The sequence below is a fragment of the Strongylocentrotus purpuratus genome, unplaced genomic scaffold, assembly GCF_000002235.5.
Source record: "Strongylocentrotus purpuratus isolate Spur 01 unplaced genomic scaffold, Spur_5.0 spur5_scaffold_16, whole genome shotgun sequence".
Taxonomy (NCBI): Eukaryota; Metazoa; Echinodermata; class Echinoidea; order Camarodonta; family Strongylocentrotidae; genus Strongylocentrotus; species Strongylocentrotus purpuratus.
In genome coordinates this window covers 5,678,647-5,697,718 of record NW_022145601.1, presented here as the reverse complement: position 1 = coordinate 5,697,718, position 19,072 = coordinate 5,678,647, and the positions used below count along the sequence as shown (strand labels likewise).

Genomic DNA, 19,072 nt, shown 5'->3' with positions numbered 1-19,072 from the left:
ATCGAGGTGGTTTATAGGGGGGGGGGGGTGATCGATTAATCAAAATTTGTTTAGTATGAGGACGTAATACAATAATCAATTTTGTGAAGAAAAAAATCTTGTGGACATGGAATAAAATAACAGTTCATGCATACTGTTCTAGTGCGATACGTACGGTTTCCTGGACCTTTTCTGAGTCAGAAAGACACCAAATCTTCAGATCATCTTCCTTTGATTCCAGACGGAACTTGATCACGGTCACCACCTGGTAGAATGGTTCCAACAAGCTATCCTGTCTTCTACATGTATCCTGACAACAAAACATGATTGAAAACTTGACTGAATAGTGTACTTGGATTACAAACCTGAGCAATTCAACAACAAGATGGCAAAATCATACAAGTTGCTTTATTTCATTATCTTCCCTACTCTTGTAGCTTTGTCTACACGTCATTTAAGAGGTTTTTTAAATATTTGTTTATATTTATTTTGAATTGAAGCTCATTGTGGGGGTTTATCGTACACTGCAGGGCCATTCCACGGTTCGCATATAACCCGGGTAATAATGTCTAAGCAGTATTAGCATGAAATCGTGACGGGTTTGAGTGCTATAATTATGTAAATGATGTAAGAAGTCATTAATAGTCTACATACGGCAGGATATCTGCTGCAGGGATGAGCTATGCAAATACGTAGTGTAGATTTCTGTGAAGAAGGCATGAACAGAGGCTGAAATACTTCACAGGTGAATTGTACTCCATGAACGTTGCTTGATGACAATCCCAAGAGTTGAAGATGACGCGTAGGGAAACCAACCATGTCCTCTGAGATATGGAAATCTCTTGATGTATTTGGAATTAAGCTCCTGTAACCAAATGTACCTTGGAAAATACAAAAAGAGTGAAAAGGAAGAAGAAAAAAATTATGTAAATTATCCAAAATTAAAACAGAATATATTTAAGTAATACACACACGCACCAGGCCCAAGCATAAATTAATCTGAATATATGTTATCATATATCATGCACCGTCATTTTAGAAATGTTTAGGAGATTTATTTCCTAAATCTATTTACATGACTAGAAAATTTTACCTAGTTTCGTGATTTAAAAACAGAGTTAATCATTTGGAAATGTTGGGATGTTAAAAGTGACACACTTTTTCAGCATATTTTGAAAACTAACGAGAAATTGTACAAAGAAGAATAGAAAAGAAGAATAGTAAGGGCTACCTGGTCCTAACTTGGTGTAAAGGCTAACATGTGAGTCATCTTGATGTTGTTCCGGTTGGATGCAGTGTGGAAGAGCTACAGTCGCAGGTTTGAGAAGTTCTTGAGTGAAAGAGCATTCAATGACTGGAGTAATGAGAACGTCTCCGTCCTTAAGGGGAATCTTAGATGAACGACTAGGTACACTGAGAGTGACCACAGATCTCATCCCTTTAGGGATTGCTCCTGCAGGAATGGATACTCTGATGTTCAGTTCATCTAGCTTCAGATCTCCACCGTCGTGATCAATGATGCCATGAGAGAATGGGTCCTTGAAACCTTGGTGATTTTCCATTGCTACCAACGGATGATACAAAGACACAATTAACAGCTAAAAGACATGTCGGGATTATACACAGGTTATCATTATCAGAATGACGCACAAGTTCTAAAATTTATCTTTTTAAAGGTTTTAAAAAACACTTGCAGTAAAATTCCATCATTCGTTGATATGAATGTGGTCGAACTATGACACGACAGGTCAAATATTTTATTCACTGGGTTTTCTTTATGAGGAGACTTTGAACGAAGTTATGTTAACTATAATTACCTGTTGCTATTTTGTCTGCTACATCATTGAACTGAAAAGCTTGAGCAATTTCAAGAAGCCTCTGTCTTGTTCCTCCATGTCGTACCCATTCTTGAAGCATCTGTATAACGATGTGTCGTATTAAGGTTAGTGGACAGGACACAGATGTGGACATGACCGGCAGGATTTCAGAAGCTGCTAGATCAAGGCGTTGGGAAAGGTCGAGTAGATCTGGAGTTGTGCAAATTTTTTCGGAAATTTCATCAAGACCTGGAGAGAAAAAAAAAGAAGAAAAAATTGTAATTTGGTCTTTTATTGCCATGATTGTCGATGTCGTTTCGTATTATCCTTCATTAATTGGACTAAAAATTCGCATAATTCTAACATCTACAGTAATTACAACTTTCCATGATCCTGTTCACTTCTAAATACAACTTACGCACTGAAAATACACTAACCATCCCAGGTGATGTCTACTATAAATTAACGTGAACGGGAAAAGACTTTAATACCATACGTAGTAGGGCTTAGAATTGTCCATAATTGTATCAAACCTGCATTGCAATCCTGGATGTTGTAATCTTGAAGAAGCTTTGTCATCAGTACTTTCTTCTCTTGGCTTCCTAAACGTCTGCACCACTTGTTGAGGAGTTGCCGTGCTAGTCTGTTCATCGCTGCAGAATCGGAAGGTGCAACGACACCAACAATGAAGTCATCATCCAGACGAAGGGCTTTCCCCAGTTCCCATGCTGAAGACAGACTCTTCACCGGAAGAGCAACGATACACTGCTCGGCCGTACTCGGTGAACCTCCACATAGGTCGATGTCTCCACCACGTTCATCTTCATCTATGGTTTATGAAATAGAATATGTTATATATATATATATATATATATATATATATATAGTACAGCCTGTCTAAATGGCCGAGTAGCCGAGAAGCCGTGTCGAGTAAAGCTAGCTTTCAATGCAATCGAAGCCAGGCCGACCAGATTAAACTTTAAAAAAAAAAGTACCAAGCTGTAAACCATCAAGAGACTCCTAATAAATTGCGATAATGGTGAATTAATTATATTATTACAATTGCTGAAGACAAGCCTTTGGCTGAAGTATGCCACCGTGCTTAAATAAAATAAACAAACAAACAAACAATAACTGATTATTATTATTTTTTTTTAAATGACTGAAATTATGGCATATATATTCAGTCAAGGTACTGAATGAACGCTATAAAACAACTACCAGCACTCTATAAAGGCCACTTGTCAAAAGCAGCTATGCATATTGTCCCCCCCCCCCCCCGTTACACCCACAAATGTAATAACGCCCACAAATGTAATAACACTTTACCCACAAATTTAATAACACCCACAAATGTAATAACACTTTACCCACAAATGTAATAATTTTGAATCGCCCACAAATGTAATAATGACTTTACCCACAAATGTAATAATGACTTTACATATTTGCATGTTTTGAATGAACGATTGCAGAACCCTTTGACTGATGAAATATCTATATACTCTCTCAATCATGTTTTGGTGTTCATTGTTCTCTGGAATGTACATTAATCTAGGTTTTTTATTATTTATTTTTATTTCAATTTCGCTCACGAACGGTTTTGATGGCATGCCAATGTATCCGTACTTGTGTCAGTAGTCATTATGTCATGTTTCGCGTGATCTCGTTATACAGCTATTTATGATTTGTTATATGAAAGTATGAGTTGTTATTTACTTGTTAACCGATTATCATTTCAGACTTGTTCTTGTTTATATAGCTGCTTGAGTGTTTCAGAAGTAGGGAAAACTTTAATATAAATGTGTTTTGTTTGTATTTGCCTTTGAATACATATTGCTCCGATTGTCTCATTTTCGCTCGCGTGAACATTGCCAGCACAAACCACTGACCTCTACCTCCTACACGGATCATCGCACATTCCCATTCACTATACGTTACGTACTAAAAGGCTGTATTGTCTGACCGTTCATGAATATTCATGTTTTTGCTAAACTCGACAAAATGTTTGCTTTTACTAAATGGAAAAATTACGGTGGGGGTTGGATGAAATGGACAAAACGAAATAGGCAGAAGTGATCTATGATAATTCATGCTTTTTATGTGCTCGACCAATAATCTTCAAATCGCTTGGTAAACTGAGTCCAAAGTTAGACTTGTTTCACATGTGTATTATAGGCAATGACGAGCTTGCAACCTATTTTGAAAAATTACGGTGGGTGAACTCTCAAAAGTCAATGAGACATGAGGGCTCCAATGAAAGAGCTAGTGATAACGTACGTCGGGGTGGATGTGCTTTTCGTTTAAACAAAAAATGAATTTTTAACGAGTTTTTAAAAAAACGTCCATAGGCTAACATGTTAGGCTGCTGAATCTGACCATGCTCTGACGATAGGGGGCGTTGTGAAAGGAGACTAAACGGAGCCATATGAATTTCGTTCTCATGAATTCACAACGTGTACCGCGTACCAATTGGTAGTCTTCAGTATAACTGATTGATACGTTCATCACATGAAGAAAGGTAATTCATACACGCACTCATGAAAATATAACATTGCAATCCAACGTTTCAATGTCACTAATAGCGTACATATATATATATATATATATATATATATATTATGTTACATATCGTGAACATAATCACATGCATAAAACAATCAGCGTCAATATTTAAATACATTTAAGGTCACTTATTCGATTACTTTTTTTTCTACGAACATTGATTTCCAGGATATTTGTGGGCGTTAGAATATTTACATGATTAAAAAAATCGTCGACGGTCAACGAACCATCGAATCGGTCCCTCCTCTGTGTGTTATAGCTATGGACCATTTGGACTGATTCGTCAGTTCGTGTGACCGCTGACCAATCATTTATTTGTGACGTGTTGTATCCACATATGTAATAATGTAATTTATTTTTAAATGAAGAAAAAAGAGGAATAAGATGGTGGGTCTTAGTTTCGAAGATTTGTTTAAATTTCTATTTCTTTTGAAATAACCGGGTCTGGAGGAAAGATTACACTCGATTCTCATGTTATTCCACAGGAAAAGGATTATGGGGTCTTAGATTTGAAGATTTTTTTAATTTTTTGAAATAACCGGGTCTGGAGTAAAGACTGCGCGCTTTACCCATGCTTTATTACAGGGTTTTAGTTTTGAACAAATTCGACAAAATATCACTTCAAATTTATTACATTTGTGGGTAAAGTCATTATTACATTTGTGTGTGATTCGAAATTATTACATTTGTGGGTAAAGTGGTTATTACATTTGTGGGTGAAATTATTACGTTTGTGGGTAAAGTGTTATTACATTTGTGGGCGTTATTACATTTGTGGGCGTTATTACATTTGTGGGTTTAACACCCCCATTTGTGGTTGATTCAAAATTATTACATTTGGGGGTAAAGTGGTTATTACATTTGTGGGTGAAATTATTACATTTGTGGGTAAAGTGTTATTACATTTTTGGGTGTTATTACATTTGTGGGTAAAGTGTTATTACATTTGTGGGCGTTATTACATTTGTGGGAGTTATTACATTTGTGGGTGTAACACACCCCCCCCCCCCCCCCCCCCCCTCGAGAGAGAGAGAGAAATCTGTGTAATGTGTGTTTAGAAAGTCCATCTGTCTATAATGGACTTTTGTTATGTTTTCCTTGGGTCGTCTTGAAAAACAAGGCAGTTAGTCTCTCTCTCTATAGATATATGAACTTAATTTATCATATAAACTACAATCTTGGAATAACCTTACGACAGACATTGCACTGTGAAAGGACATTCTTACACTAATGTAACATACCAGAATCTGAAATGTTGTCGATGATTTCCATATCTTCAGGCTCGTTCTGCTCTGTTCTTTGTTCAGGCGGTGTAGTAGAATTCACTTCAAGTCCTTGAACAGCCACTGTTTCGTCTTCTTCGACTTTTTCTTCTTCTTCGTCTACAAGATATACAATATTGGGCCATTATGACCATAGGTACTGCCCTTAGCATAATAGCCTCTTTAATTTCCATATTTAGTTTTAATCACTCATCGGGCATGGCATACATGATTATTCAAAGAGTCCAAGAGAATAATGTCCAAGTTCCTTATTTCTTGGGTATCTTATGCTGTAGATAACAGAGAAAGCTCAGTTTTTAATGGAAAGTCTACATATGTAACCGTGAAATACAGTAAATCAATTCGAATGAATATTTTGATGTACAGTCATGAGGCATGACAATTGAATCAAGTTATATATATATTCCGATATAGATAAGGACTCTTTGAATGATTCTTTCCTATGTCGCACTTGAGAGAGCAGTAGAAGAACATAATAGTATGACTTATGATACCCTTTGTTTTTTCTGCTTTCGATACGTCCTGTACAGAGTCCCAAACCAGCTTCAATATCTGCTTTGCTTTAGGCCCCGAAGTCTGTGATGCTTTCCAACTTGAGAGCATTTGGATGTTAGCGTCATTCCTGTTGTATGTCCGACGTGCAATGTATTGTAACTCTGACTTGGTGAATCCCAGCTTCTCGCCAATCTCATAGAACTTCTGTGGTCTGATCTGACGGGCGAACGCAAGCAGTGTCCTGTCAGGAATTTCTCTGTATCAGTGGATAAAGTTTAAGTCAAGAGACCCATAGGGCCCCGGTTTATTCGCTCTTTTTTGCAGCAAAAACTGTCCTATAGAATCACCTGAAGATTATTATTAGAGTTTTAAGATACTAGTATGTGGGCGAGCGAGCCTTTCGGGCGTGCGCGTGTGCGTATTTTTTCTCTTCTATTCTTCGTTTTCGTCCCCTTTCCCTCCCTTTCTCCTTCTTTCCTCGTGTTATTTTAATACTCCTGATCGGATTCTTTAACTATCTTCCTCGTGGATCCTTCCACAATAATTTCATGTGTAATGCTTTTGTACATCCTATTTAATTGAATTCCTTATCTTAAATCTTCATTCCCATTATTATTTGCTTGACGTCTTTTTTTTTGTGTATTTGTATTGAATTTTGATTGTTCACAGTTTGTTCGTCTTATAGGCTTTTTATTCGTTTCCACAAGTTTTTATTTTTTATTGCTTTGGAAAATAAAAATGAACTCATGAACTAATGATTGCTTTGGTCTTTTATGAGGGTTTTGCATTTTAAACATATGCTTCCCACTAAGTGTCTTGCATTTCCCATAATGCGGCCATTTTATTTTCATTTGGCGGAAATAAATAGCACTAAACACAAGTTATATATCAATTGTATCATTATTTTGGTTGAGCACTGAATGAATTAGAATCTTACCCAGTATGTCCAATGTCTGATGCACGTAGTTTAGCCGAAATAGAACATAAAGATATAAACATAAAAACACAAAAGGATAAGATTATAAGAATAAATCGATTAAACAAAAGAAAACGAAATTAAACTAGTTTTTTGTCTGGTTTTAATAGGCCAAGCCAATTAGTGCATGTACTTTCTTCACACTCCCTTGTATGATGTGCCTATACTAGATAAGTACTACTTTTGAGTACCCCACCCCATTATTCATTCATTTTTGTTCTGTAATTGTTGAATAAAGGACATTTAGTATGTATTGCAATATCTTGACACAACTCAAATACTTATAGTTCACTACATTTCAGCCCTCGGTCCAACGCACTATTAACATTGATCTAGTATACTACTCTAACTTCTTTATTGACTGTTATGTACCATTAGCGTCTCGAAATTGGTTTACTGGGACTTATTGTTAATAATACCCTCGACCTCAACTTCTAGCAACCCATAAAACTGAACTACAAGTTGAACGGGGTGCCAATATGTCATGAGAAAATATTTATTATCCATAGCTGTTCTGATAATTTAACTCTATGAATCTAAGTTGCTTGAAAAAAAAACTTGAAGTACTTATGTGTACTCGTTCCTAAGTTATCAGAAAGGTTGAAGCTTAATGTTTTACAACAATTTGGGTTCAATGTGGGTACGATTTAAAAACATGTTGAATCAATCCATTTTCTACTCAATTGTTTCCATTGTTTAATAATCATTTTCTTCATTTTAAAGAGAAACCGACAGTTTGTTCAAAAGTCAAACCTGAGATGGCCATTTCTACTGCTGATGAATCTAAAGATTCCATGAGTGAGACAAACGCTTCCTTTGCTGCTTGACCGGACGGTTGTCGCTCTCTCCATGTCACCAACATGTCATAGGTGGCCTGCTCTCTGTCATGGAACCTCCTGTATTCTATGACATCCAGTTGTTGTATGGTGAAACCAAGAGCTACTCCCAAATCATAGAACTCGTCTACTGTCATTGTTTGGGCTATTGTAAGGATATCAATGTCCGGCAGGTCACTTTTCGAGACTTCCTCCACTGCCCTACAAGTACAAGATAAGGCGAAGCTGTCCTGGTAAATCACTTCGCTTCGTTGAAGCTACTTTAAACAATGGTTATAAAGGTATGGACAACATCCCGACGCTAATGACTTTTGGCAGGACATCTATTCAGTTTTACCCTGCACATCATAGACCCAGGAATGATTACACGATAACGTTCCAAAAACAATGGATCGCTCCGTTGTGAATATGTATAGCACGTACAATTTACTACACAAATTCCTAACTTCACGTGATCTGTTTGAATTCATGATTATTTTGTTCGAGTCCTGAAATAAAACAAAGAAACACAGAAGTATGGGTTTGATCTCTTCCACAAATCTTAAAGAGTATAAAGTTTCATACCAACACTACCGATATACAAGGCATGTTACTATATGTTCAAAGGAAATAGCATTATTATTGATGATGTATGAGATGAAACTTACCGAACAAATGATAGGGGCTCAGAAGGAGATTCGTACTCCGGTCCATCTGCAATTTAAACAAGAGCAAATTAAAGGGGAAATGGGGAAATACAAAAACCCCATCATTTTTGTATATTTCCTCTCCTGATGGCGTCTAGTTTTTAAATAGTTTGCTGACCCTTTTTCGCATGATTAAACTTACAGAAGAAATGTATCAACAAAGAGTCATTTGAAAAGGAACATTACAAAATGCGAATGTACATATACTTTCATTTCGCATTTCATGACGAACTTTCAAAAATTAATATTTAATGAAAGTAAATCCTATTCTGAACTCTAATTTGGCTTCATTCTTAAGATAATCTGGGGTATTTATTTCTCTCTAAAATACATAACATTCGAGTGCAATGATAACCTAGATTATTTCATTAATTCTCGTGAGATTCTACACACTTTTTAAGTTCTTTCTTTCTTTCATCATACTCTAGAGTTATTAACATCGAATTTAACTGATTTTTTGGTATTAAGTGCTCAAAGATATAACAAATGGAGACTACATATACCTGTGTGTCTGATGATAAAAGCAATGGATCGAGACACCCCAAGCTTTCCAGCCTGTGTAATCGTAATGGTAATCTCTGTGGATTCTACAGCTTCCTCACTAGGAGTCACGGAAAGGAATATGTTGTGTCTCATCTTGCTATAAACATCGCTTAAACAGAGAACCTATGTTGTTGAAGTACAGAAAGAAATATAAATATTAAATTTTAAACAATGTTATCACGAGGGAACAAAAATCGAGCTATGTAAATGTTTTCAAAGCATATCAGTAGTGTTACCAACACTATCACAATTAATTTTAATGAATCAGTTCAAGGGTGATTTCAATACCGTATTATATATACCGTATAAACGATTTTTGTTTCCCCTTCGAAATATGATGCGATTGTGTTTACCATTGAAACATTCCGCCAGAGTCCGTACTGCACCATTTGGTTTAGCTCATAATATTGGTAGCAAAGTCCCCCTTCCTCCTCCCGGATGTGATCATTATATCCAACCTTAGGCATCAATAGGGTGATCTCCAACTCGGATAACTTCATCAAATATGGAAAGGGAATGCTTGAGTAACAACTCGTGCCCAGTAAAAGTGCCAGATGTCAGAATGTCAGTAAAAAAAAACCGGTGAAAATGCCCGAGGTAGACATGTCAGTTGTAAGAGGTGAAATAATGTAAGAGGTAAACAAATATCAGAGGTATACATTCCAGAGCTAAAACGTGACACTGAAACACATGTCAGAGGTAAGAATACGAAAAGTGAGAATACCGAGCTAAGAATGATAAAAGGTTAAAACTGTCAGAGGTAAAAGTTCCTGAGGTAGAGGTAGATGCATAAGTTAAGAATGCCAGAGGTAAGAATGCCAGATGTTTTTCCTGACCTGTTTAATCCTGACATGTTTACCTCTGAAATTCTTTACCTCTGAAATCCTTTACCTCTAACATTTTGTTACCTCTGACATTTATATTTAAACCCGGGTAAATTTTATGAAAAAAGACAACATGGAAACTAAAAAGTCGTTTACTACCTATAGATTATCATGGTAAACATTGACACGTCATAAAAATGCTTATAAACTCTGATTACCTTGCTTTCAACTTGTTCTCCCTCGCGATGACACGTCACTTTGACGTCACCAGACTTCGATTCAACACTGAAGGGAACGGAGCGATGGCTCTTGTGGTACGACTGCTGCTTCTTCTCCTCTTGCATATCCTAATTCAAAGGAAGAAAGTACCATCGACACACATCAGTGTTAATCCCCTGTACATTTGTTACATACCACAAAATTATATTTACAGAATAAAATATTTTTTCAATATAGTAATTATTTCGAATCTTAACAGAAGACTAATAACTAGTACATCACTCAAAATAATTCTTCGCAGTGAGCAATCACTGTCCTAAAAATAAGGTAGTGCAAGTCATGATGTTTGTCCTACCTAGCAGCAATTAATGTATGCAATTCGCATGCCGGCTATTGAAATACAATTATGTGTAACGGTGAATAAATTAATTTGTAACGAGGCACTTAACAAAGATTTGTGCAATACATTACGAAAATTGTATATTCTCTAAAAACACATATATATATATATATATATATATATATATATATATATATAATCATACCTTATGAGTTATGCAAAACTTATTTACCCAATTGCAACCATAAAGATGGACGATTTTCTACATGGGGGGCTCTACGTAGCTGCTAAAGAACACGGACAATGGTATAATTCATCGGGAACAAATTTCGAGAACCATACAATTCCACCAAAGAATCCCCATGTAGGGCTAACTACGGGACAAGGCATGGAAATATTACAGTTTCCAATGTGCAACATTTTTTCCAGGAGTATTTATCTGATTTGAAACGAATGACCATTACTGTTCGTTCTTTATAGTTTCATTGAGACGTTGATTCATCAAGTAGCAATATAATATTAAGACAGGCTTTCGTAGTAAGCTCATTTGGTGTGTTATACAGTGGTTTGAGAGACCTTTCTATGAGCTACCTAACATGAAAAGTTCATGTCAAAATGGGTCGTTCGTTTATTTATATATTTCTGTGCACAGTAGATAAATACATGCCATTGAAGGCAAACAGAGGCTCGCAAAAAGCATTCATCAAGTATGAATTAGACGGGCTTCCACTAAAATGGGCATCAGTCCGCCTACAGAAGCCGGTAGAAACTGGTGAAACATTCAGTATTATTTGTAAGTAATAAATTCCGGAAATGTATTTCTAATAAATAGGCGTTTTTTCACTGACCGCTTCTATCCCAGGAAGGTCCGCAAGCACCTGAAGGTGAACTTCAAACTCTTTGCCCCTCTCTATCTTGTCTGGGATGTATGGGGTGCACATAAGTTGGTGTCGGATCACCTGCTGTTCAAGAGGAATAAGAACCCACCACTCAGCACAGTGAGCAATGAACAGCTCAAGATGTCTCCTGTACATTCTGCAGTATGGTGGTTCTGCTGCTGAGCTGGATGATCTTTTTCTTGATGTTCTTGGTAGATCTGATGTCGGAGGGTAACAAAAAAAAAATGCATTTGTCGTTGAGAAAAGTTGTGTCGCCACGGAGCCGAAGAGTGAAGCCTCATATGTACACTGACATCAAATACTTATATCCATAGTGTGTAGCCTTTTCAAAATCAATAACTTTTAATGCATTTAAGATTTTTAAAGGCATCGCTTAACAATGTTAAATATGAGATGCACGGCCCTACGTGTTATCAGTGTCTGTGATATGGTGTAATATTGAAGCCCTAAAACAATTGCGCTTCAAAATGATCAAGAAGTGCCTCCAAAAAATTAAAAATCTTTGAGTGAGATTTGGTTTCGATTTGCAATCATAAATATCTTGATAATCAGACAGGCGATTGGCTTGTTAAAGTCATGGAGTTCCTGACTGACCTAAAGGTTTATAATTATAATTGCAGCATGAGCTAAATCCAGGTTTTTGTTTCAGAATCTGAGACAAAGTTACCGGATCCCTTTAAGAAGCCATATTGAAAAGCACAAATCCCCCTTCGCACGTTCCCCTTTAATGAAGTTTGCCACGAATACATGGGAGGTGCAATGTGTTCCTCGTGACGTTTTGGCGCTGTAAGGATGACAATACCTAGAGGTAAAAACGACTAAACCCAAGTTCAATTTGAAAGCATTCTAAGACCACAATCAGAATTCAAGATTCAGGATTCAAGGTTAGTTGTCTTTATAAATACACCTGATGGCGGCGTGTACTTATGGCGAAGAGGTAGGAGTATATGATAGATAGCAAATTGTTTCCAATTGGTGTTACAAGGATAGTAAAAGTATAACAAATATTGTTTTGGGACGTATAATAAGAATTTTATTCAAAATTATTTTTCTTCGGAAGCTAAAATTGGACCTTGGGGCATCAATATCCTTTTATCAAACCATAAAAGATGATTCGATTTCTGAATCTGGCCCAAATGGACTAACCGTCGACTGAATCCCATACACGGGAAACTATGTCTGGCTTCACTTGTTCGGGGTTGATGACCATGGTAAAGTGTGGTATCCTGATCTTAACAGGTTGGTGGAAGATCATGTTTGGAGGGTCACATCTGATCCCATAGCAGGCCACTGATTCATCATCTTGGATGTCAACACTTGGAGGGTCGTGTAAGAGGGTTAAGGTGATCTTGCACGGATCACTCTGATGAACAGCCTCCGGAGGAAACAACATTGACACGCCATGGTCTTCTACTTCAATTTCCTGACTGGTATTTCTTTCGGCTTCAACGGAGACGATGGCAGGCGTTGATGGCCCATCTTTTGTATATTTCAAACATAATGAAATGAAAAGATAATAAGAACAGATTTAAAAAATAAAATAAATTTATATGCAAATCTGAATAGTCATTGGAATGATACACCAATATATAAATATAATTTTCATCTCATTTCTGTTCATGAAAAGGATTCACTTTATTAGAACTGACAAAACACTGACATTCCAGTCTGGCTTGTAATAATTGACTGGGGGTCTATGGTAAATCAATAATGCATTATTTATATTGCTATTTATATCCATTTGTTTATTTATATTTTCTTTTTTTTAATTGGGGCTCACTCAACGTTCATCTTTCGTATTTGGGTCATTGATGGAAACGTGACACTAAGGTTTTTAATAAATGAATAAGAATTTCGTTTTTGTAGCGAGTACATAGGCGAGATGTGTGTGCGACTTAGCAAACGGCCAAGTCAATAAATTATTAAATTCCTTGTTTTAAGGGATGGAAAACTTAAAAAATAATCATCGCTAGAACTTTGATCTGTGACTTAATGGATCAGAGAAAAATAGAATTACTCGTTAAGAATTTACACTGGAAAAAGTTGTTTGCGTTTGAAGGATTCTCTTACCTCGATAAGACTGGATCTCCTTTAAAGAAGGTAATCTAAAAATAATAAGTGCAGTTGTAAAAAAAAAGACGATAAGCCATTTACATAGAATTTGGGCTATGAAAACGTGTATCTGTTTCCATCAACGAAAAATTACTTAAATGATATTGACATGAATCGAACATCTGTAAAATGTCAGACTATCTGAGTAGATAATGAAAAAACAAGGATAATGTGGAGTTTACGACCTAGTAGGTTTCACTTAGTAGCCCGAACAAAGTAATAGTCACAATTGTCAAATAATATGTACAATTTATTGTTTGACCAACACATTCATAATAAACTATTAAGATTTACAATAAGGCTAGACTTTTTAATACAAAAATGTAATTCTTTAACCAAATCTCAAAAGAGAAAGATGAAAATGCATTATTTCCTTAGGTTGGAGCGATAAATCGTTTGTTTTACAACTGGCGGGGACAAAATTTTATTCTTTTAGACTTGTAAGTATCACCTCGACAAAATCATCTGTTTGACCACTTCGTCCTTGGCATATTGGATTGGTAGGTTGCCCATCTCATCCTTCACATCTAACTTGGCTCCATTCTCAAGGAGATAGAACACTAAGGCCTTCTCAGGAGATAGTTCGCTCTTGTAATACTCATCAGAGATCTGAAAAATACACCCCCCCAAAAAATCATAGAATGATATGTTCATCCATAGTCAGGGTGGATGAGCACCACAAGCATACTTTTACGCTACATCTTGGATTTATAGTGGTAATCCCTAATAACTTTATAATTTACATTGTAAAATGCCCCCTCCCCCAAACACACACATACATACACATGCACACAAACCCACACACACGCACACGCACTACCAAATACACCCACGTACACATTTTCTTGGAGCAATCGCAGGTATCAGTTTTTATAATTCCCTAGTAATCTAGAAAATCAATATACATGTACCTCAGTCAGAAAGCCATAACGACTCCACGCAGACACCAAACCCACCAATACTTGGCCGTTTGAGGATATGCAATTTGTTGTTGGACAGTCGGCGGTCTGGTGTCGTACTTGTTGGTATGCAAGGGGTAAGACTCACCTTCCTTAGTGTATCAGTTTCCTGAACGATTTTCTCGGTCGTGTAGCAGAACTTAATGGCTTTATGGAGACACGTCTGGCCGTCAGGTGCCTGGATATTGAGATCAGCTCCCTTAGAAACTAATTTCTCAATGGTAGAGGTGTGACCGCGTTGTAAGGCATGATGAATGTACATCAATTCGTCTCCTTCAAACTGGATGATAAATAAACAGCACGAATAAGTAAGAGAGTAAAGTGACAGGGGATCAATTATCCCTTGATTCGTGTAACTTTTATGCAATCATTGTATTAACATGTGACAAACATGTATATTCACAGTTAAACAAACTGAAGGACTGAAGTGAATCTTGTGTTTTATGTATGATTAAGAAAAAAACAAGATATTATTGTAGTATTTCATAATCGAGCTGGTCAAGTCTGAATACATGATTATAAATTATGTAGCCTATGCCTTAAATGCCTTATATCTACTAAATAGAATGTCATTACTTGTTATTTAAAATGAATCATGGATTGAATACATCAGGGTAGATGAATTTGATATCAAGTGTGATGTTAAAAAGTTTACCTTCGAATATGAACGGTTGATTAATAGATCTGCAATACTTTGGTACCCAAGCATTATGGACAGATGAAGAGGTGTCTCCCCGTGAATGTCTCCCATGTCAAAACGTTCTCCTTCTACCAGAAGAACTTTAACGATTTCAAGGTAGCCATTCCGAACAGCATGGTGTAAGGGCATCCAACCGTCTTTATCTCCCCTATTCAAATCAGTTCCTTGACTGATAAGATATTTGGTGGTATCAAGATGCCCATTCTGAGCAGCAATGTGTAATGCAGTCAACCCGTCATTAGCTCCCCCATTCACCTCAGCTCCATGACTGATGAGACATTTGGTGACATCAAGATGACCATTCTGAGCACTAATGTGTAATGCAGTCCACCCGTCTTTATCTCCCCAGTTTACCTCAGATCCTTGACTGAGCAGATATTCAGTGATGTCTAGATGACCCTTGTTAGCAGCAATGTGTACTGCAGTCCTCCCGTCTTTATCTCCCCAGTTTACCTCAGCTCCTTGACTGGTGGGATATTTGGAGACATCAAGATGACCATCCTGAGCAGCAATGAGCAATGCAGTCCTTCCGTCTTTATCTTCCCTGTTTACCTCAGCTCCTTGACTGATGAGATATTCGGTCACATCAAGATGACCATTTTTTGCAGCAGTGTGTAATGCAGTCCACCCGTCTTCAGCTCCCCTATTCACCTCAGCTCCCTGTCTAATGAGATATTTAGTGACATCAAGATGACCATTCTGAGCAGCATTGTGTAATGCAGTCCACCCGTCTTCAGCTCCCCTATTCACCTCAGCTCCTTGACTGATGAGATATTTGGTGACATGAAGATGACCATACTGAGCAGAGAATTGCAAGGCTCCACGACCATCAGTTCTGCCTAAATTTACCTCAGCTCCTTGACTGATGAGATATTGAGTGATATCAAGATGACCCTTGCTTGCAGCACCAATTAATGCAGTCCAGCCGTCTTGAGCTCCCCTATTCACCTCAGCTCCTTGACTGATGAGATATTTGGTGATATCAAGATGACCTTTGTTTGCAGCACCATTTAAAGAGGTCCACCCGTCTTTATCTCCCCTGTTAACCTCAGCTCCCTGTCTAATGAGATATTTGGTGATATCGAGATGACCATTCAAAGCAGCACTGTGTAATGCAGTCCAACCGTTATCATTTCCCCTCTTTAGCTCAGCTCCCTGACCGATGAGATATTCGGTGACATCAAGATGACCATTCTTTGCAGCAGTGTGTAATGCAGTCCATCCGTCTTCAGCTCTCCTATTCACCTCAGCTCCTTGACTGATGAGAAATTTGGTGACATCAAGATGACCACCCTGAGCAGCACTGTGTAATGCAGTCCGACCGTCACCCTTCCCCCTCTTTACCTCAGCTCCTTGACTGATGAGAAATTTGGTGACATCAAGATGACCCTTGCTTGCAGCACTGTGTAATACAGTCCACCCGTCTTCAGCTCCCCTATTCACCTCAGCTCCTTGACTGATGAGATATTTGGTGACATTAACATGACCATCCTGAGCAGCATTGTGTAATGCAGTCCACCCGTCGTTATCTCCCCTCTTTACCTCAGCTCCTTGACTGATGAGATATTTGGTGATATCAAGATGACCACCCTGAGCAGCACTGTGTAATGCAGTCCATCCGTCTTTATCTCCCCTGTTAACCTCAGCTCCCTGTCTAATGAGATATTTAGTGACATCAAGATGACCATTCTGAGCAGCATTGTGTAATGCAGTCCACCCGTCTTCAGCTCCCCTATTCACCTCAGCTCCTTGACTGATGAGATATTTGGTGACACGAAGATGACCATCCTGAGCAGCACTGTGTAATGCAGTCCACCCGTCTTTATCTCCCCTCTTTACCTCAGCTCCTTGACTGATGAGATATTTGGTGATATCAAGATGACCACCCTGAGCAGCACTGTGTAATGCAGTCCATCCGTCTTTATCTCCCCTGTTAACCTCAGCTCCCTGTCTAATGAGATATTTAGTGACATCAAGATGACCATTCTGAGCAGCATTGTGTAATGCAGTCCACCCGTCTTCAGCTCCCCTATTCACCTCAGCACCTTGGCTGATGAGATATTTGGTGATATGAAGATGACCATCTTGAGCAGAGAATTGCAAGGCTCCACGACCATCAGTTCTGCCTAAATTTACCTCAGCTCCTTGACTGATGAGATATTTGGTGATATCAAGATGACCCTTGCTTGCAGCACCAATTAATGCAGTCCACCCGTCTTCAGCTCCCCTATTCACCTCAGCTCCCTGTCTAATGAGATATTTAGTGACATCAAGATGACCATTCTGAGCAGCATTGTGTAATGCAGTCCACCCGTCTTCAGCTCCCCTATTCACCTCAGCTCCTTGACTGATGAGATATTTGGTGACATGAAGATGACCATCCTGAGCAGAGAATTGCAAGGCTCCACGACCATCAGTTCTGCCTAAATTTACCTCAGCTCCTTGACTGATGAGATATTTGGTGATATCAAGATGACCCTTGCTTGCAGCACCAATTAATGCAGTCCAACCGTCTTCAGCTCCCCTATTCACCTCAGCTCCTTGACTGATGAGATATTTGGTGACATGAAGATGACCATCCTGAGCAGAGAATTGCAAGGCTCCACGACCATCAGTTCTGCCTAAATTTACCTCAGCTCCTTGACTGATGAGATATTTGGTGATATCAAGATGACCCTTGCTTGCAGCACCAATTAATGCAGTCCACCTGTCTTGAGCTCCCCTATTCACCTCAGCTCCTTGACTGATGAGATATTTGGTGATATCAAGATGACCTTTGTTTGCAGCACCAATTAATGAGGTCCACCCGTCTTTATCTCCCCTGTTAACCTCAGCTCCCTGTCTAATGAGATATTTGGTGATATCGAGATGACCATTCAAAGCAGCACTGTGTAATGCAGTCCAACCGTTATCCTGTCCCCTCTTTACTTCAGCTCCTTGACTGATCAGATATTTGGTGACATGAAGATGGCCATCCTGAGCAGAGAATTGCAAGGCTCCACGACCATCAGTTCTGCCTAAATTTACCTCAGCTCCTTGACTGATGAGATATTTGGTGATATCAAGATGACCCTTGCTTGCAGCACCAATTAATGCAGTCCACCCGTCTTGAGCTCCCCTATTCACCTCAGCTCCTTGACTGATGAGATATTGAGTGACATCAAGATGACCATTCTGAGCAGCACTGTGTAATGCAGTCCGACCGTTACCCTTCCCCCTCCGTACCTCAGCTCCTTGACTGATGAGATATTTGGTGATATCAAGATGACCCTTGCTTGCAGCACCACTTAATGCAGTCCACCCGTCTTGAGCTCCCCTATTCACCTTAGCTCCTTGACTGATCAGATATTTGGTGATATCAAGATGACCCTTGCTTGCAGCACCAATTAATGCAGTCCTCCCGTCTTCAGCTCCCCTATTCACCTCAGCTCCTTGACTGATGAGATATTTGGTGACATCAAGATGACCCTTATTAGCAGCATTGTGTAATGCAGTCCACCCGTCTTTATCTCCCCTGTTTACCTCAGCTCCTTGACTAATGAGATATTCGGTGACATCAAGATGACCATTCTGAGTAGCATTGTGTAATGCACAGAAGCCGTCGTTGTCTTCTTTGTCCATATCAGCTCCTTGGCTGAGTATACATTTCGTTGCTTTAAGACGTCCGAGTGATGCAGCAAGATGTAAGGGTGTTTTTCCATCATGACTCGCCGTCTCCACATCAGCTCCATGATTTATTAGAGTCTCGATGACATTCTCCTGGCCATTCTGGACCGCTATGTGTAAGTAGGTTTTTCCTCCTGCGTCTGTCTGATTTATGTTCGAACCAAGTTTTAACA

The 19,072-nt window shown here is 38.4% G+C and overlaps 2 protein-coding genes across 2 annotated transcripts; both read right to left on the bottom strand.

Moving 5' to 3' along the window:
- Nucleotides 1–449: 449 nt before the first annotated feature.
- LOC105445056 lies at nucleotides 450–14,193 on the bottom strand. The gene is made up of 15 exons (XM_030987681.1): nucleotides 14,026–14,193; nucleotides 13,533–13,567; nucleotides 12,609–12,941; nucleotides 11,412–11,659; nucleotides 10,223–10,351; nucleotides 9,141–9,303; nucleotides 8,599–8,644; nucleotides 7,869–8,152; nucleotides 7,077–7,092; nucleotides 6,238–6,395; nucleotides 5,603–5,743; nucleotides 2,330–2,623; nucleotides 1,797–2,045; nucleotides 1,211–1,543; nucleotides 450–860 (listed from the first exon to the last, which is right to left on the bottom strand). The coding sequence occupies exons 1-15, from the start codon at nucleotides 14,085–14,087 to the stop codon at nucleotides 559–561; spliced, it is 2,793 nt and encodes a 930-aa protein (XP_030843541.1). The 5' UTR covers nucleotides 14,088–14,193; the 3' UTR covers nucleotides 450–558.
- Nucleotides 14,194–14,486: 293 nt separating this feature from the next.
- LOC105445058 (ankyrin repeat domain-containing protein 29-like) lies at nucleotides 14,487–17,020 on the bottom strand. Its single transcript, XM_030987680.1, has 3 exons — nucleotides 16,974–17,020; nucleotides 15,588–15,798; nucleotides 14,487–14,813 (listed from the first exon to the last, which is right to left on the bottom strand). The coding sequence occupies exons 1-3, from the start codon at nucleotides 17,018–17,020 to the stop codon at nucleotides 14,487–14,489; spliced, it is 585 nt and encodes a 194-aa protein (XP_030843540.1).
- Nucleotides 17,021–19,072: the final 2,052 nt, after the last annotated feature.

Coding starts and splice junctions, on each gene's coding strand:
- LOC105445056 (XM_030987681.1), bottom strand. CDS start 14,087: ATGGGCAACCTACCAATCCAATATGCCAAGGACGAAGTGGTCAAACAG. Junction 12,942..13,532: donor GGAGATCCAGTCTTATCGAG/GTAAGAGAATCC, acceptor AATATACAAAAG/ATGGGCCATCAACGCCTGCC. Junction 11,660..12,608: donor TGTATGGGATTCAGTCGACG/GTTAGTCCATTT, acceptor CTCCGACATCAG/ATCTACCAAGAACATCAAGA.
- LOC105445058 (XM_030987680.1), bottom strand. CDS start 17,020: ATGGTCATCTTCGTGTCACCAAATATCTCATCAGTCAAGGAGCTGAG. Junction 15,799..16,973: donor TCATCAGTCAAGGAGCTGAG/GTGAATAGGGGA, acceptor ATATCTCATCAG/TCAAGGAGCTGAGGTAAACA. Junction 14,814..15,587: donor TGCTCAGTCAAGGATCTGAG/GTAAACTGGGGA, acceptor TTTATCATCCAG/TTTGAAGGAGACGAATTGAT.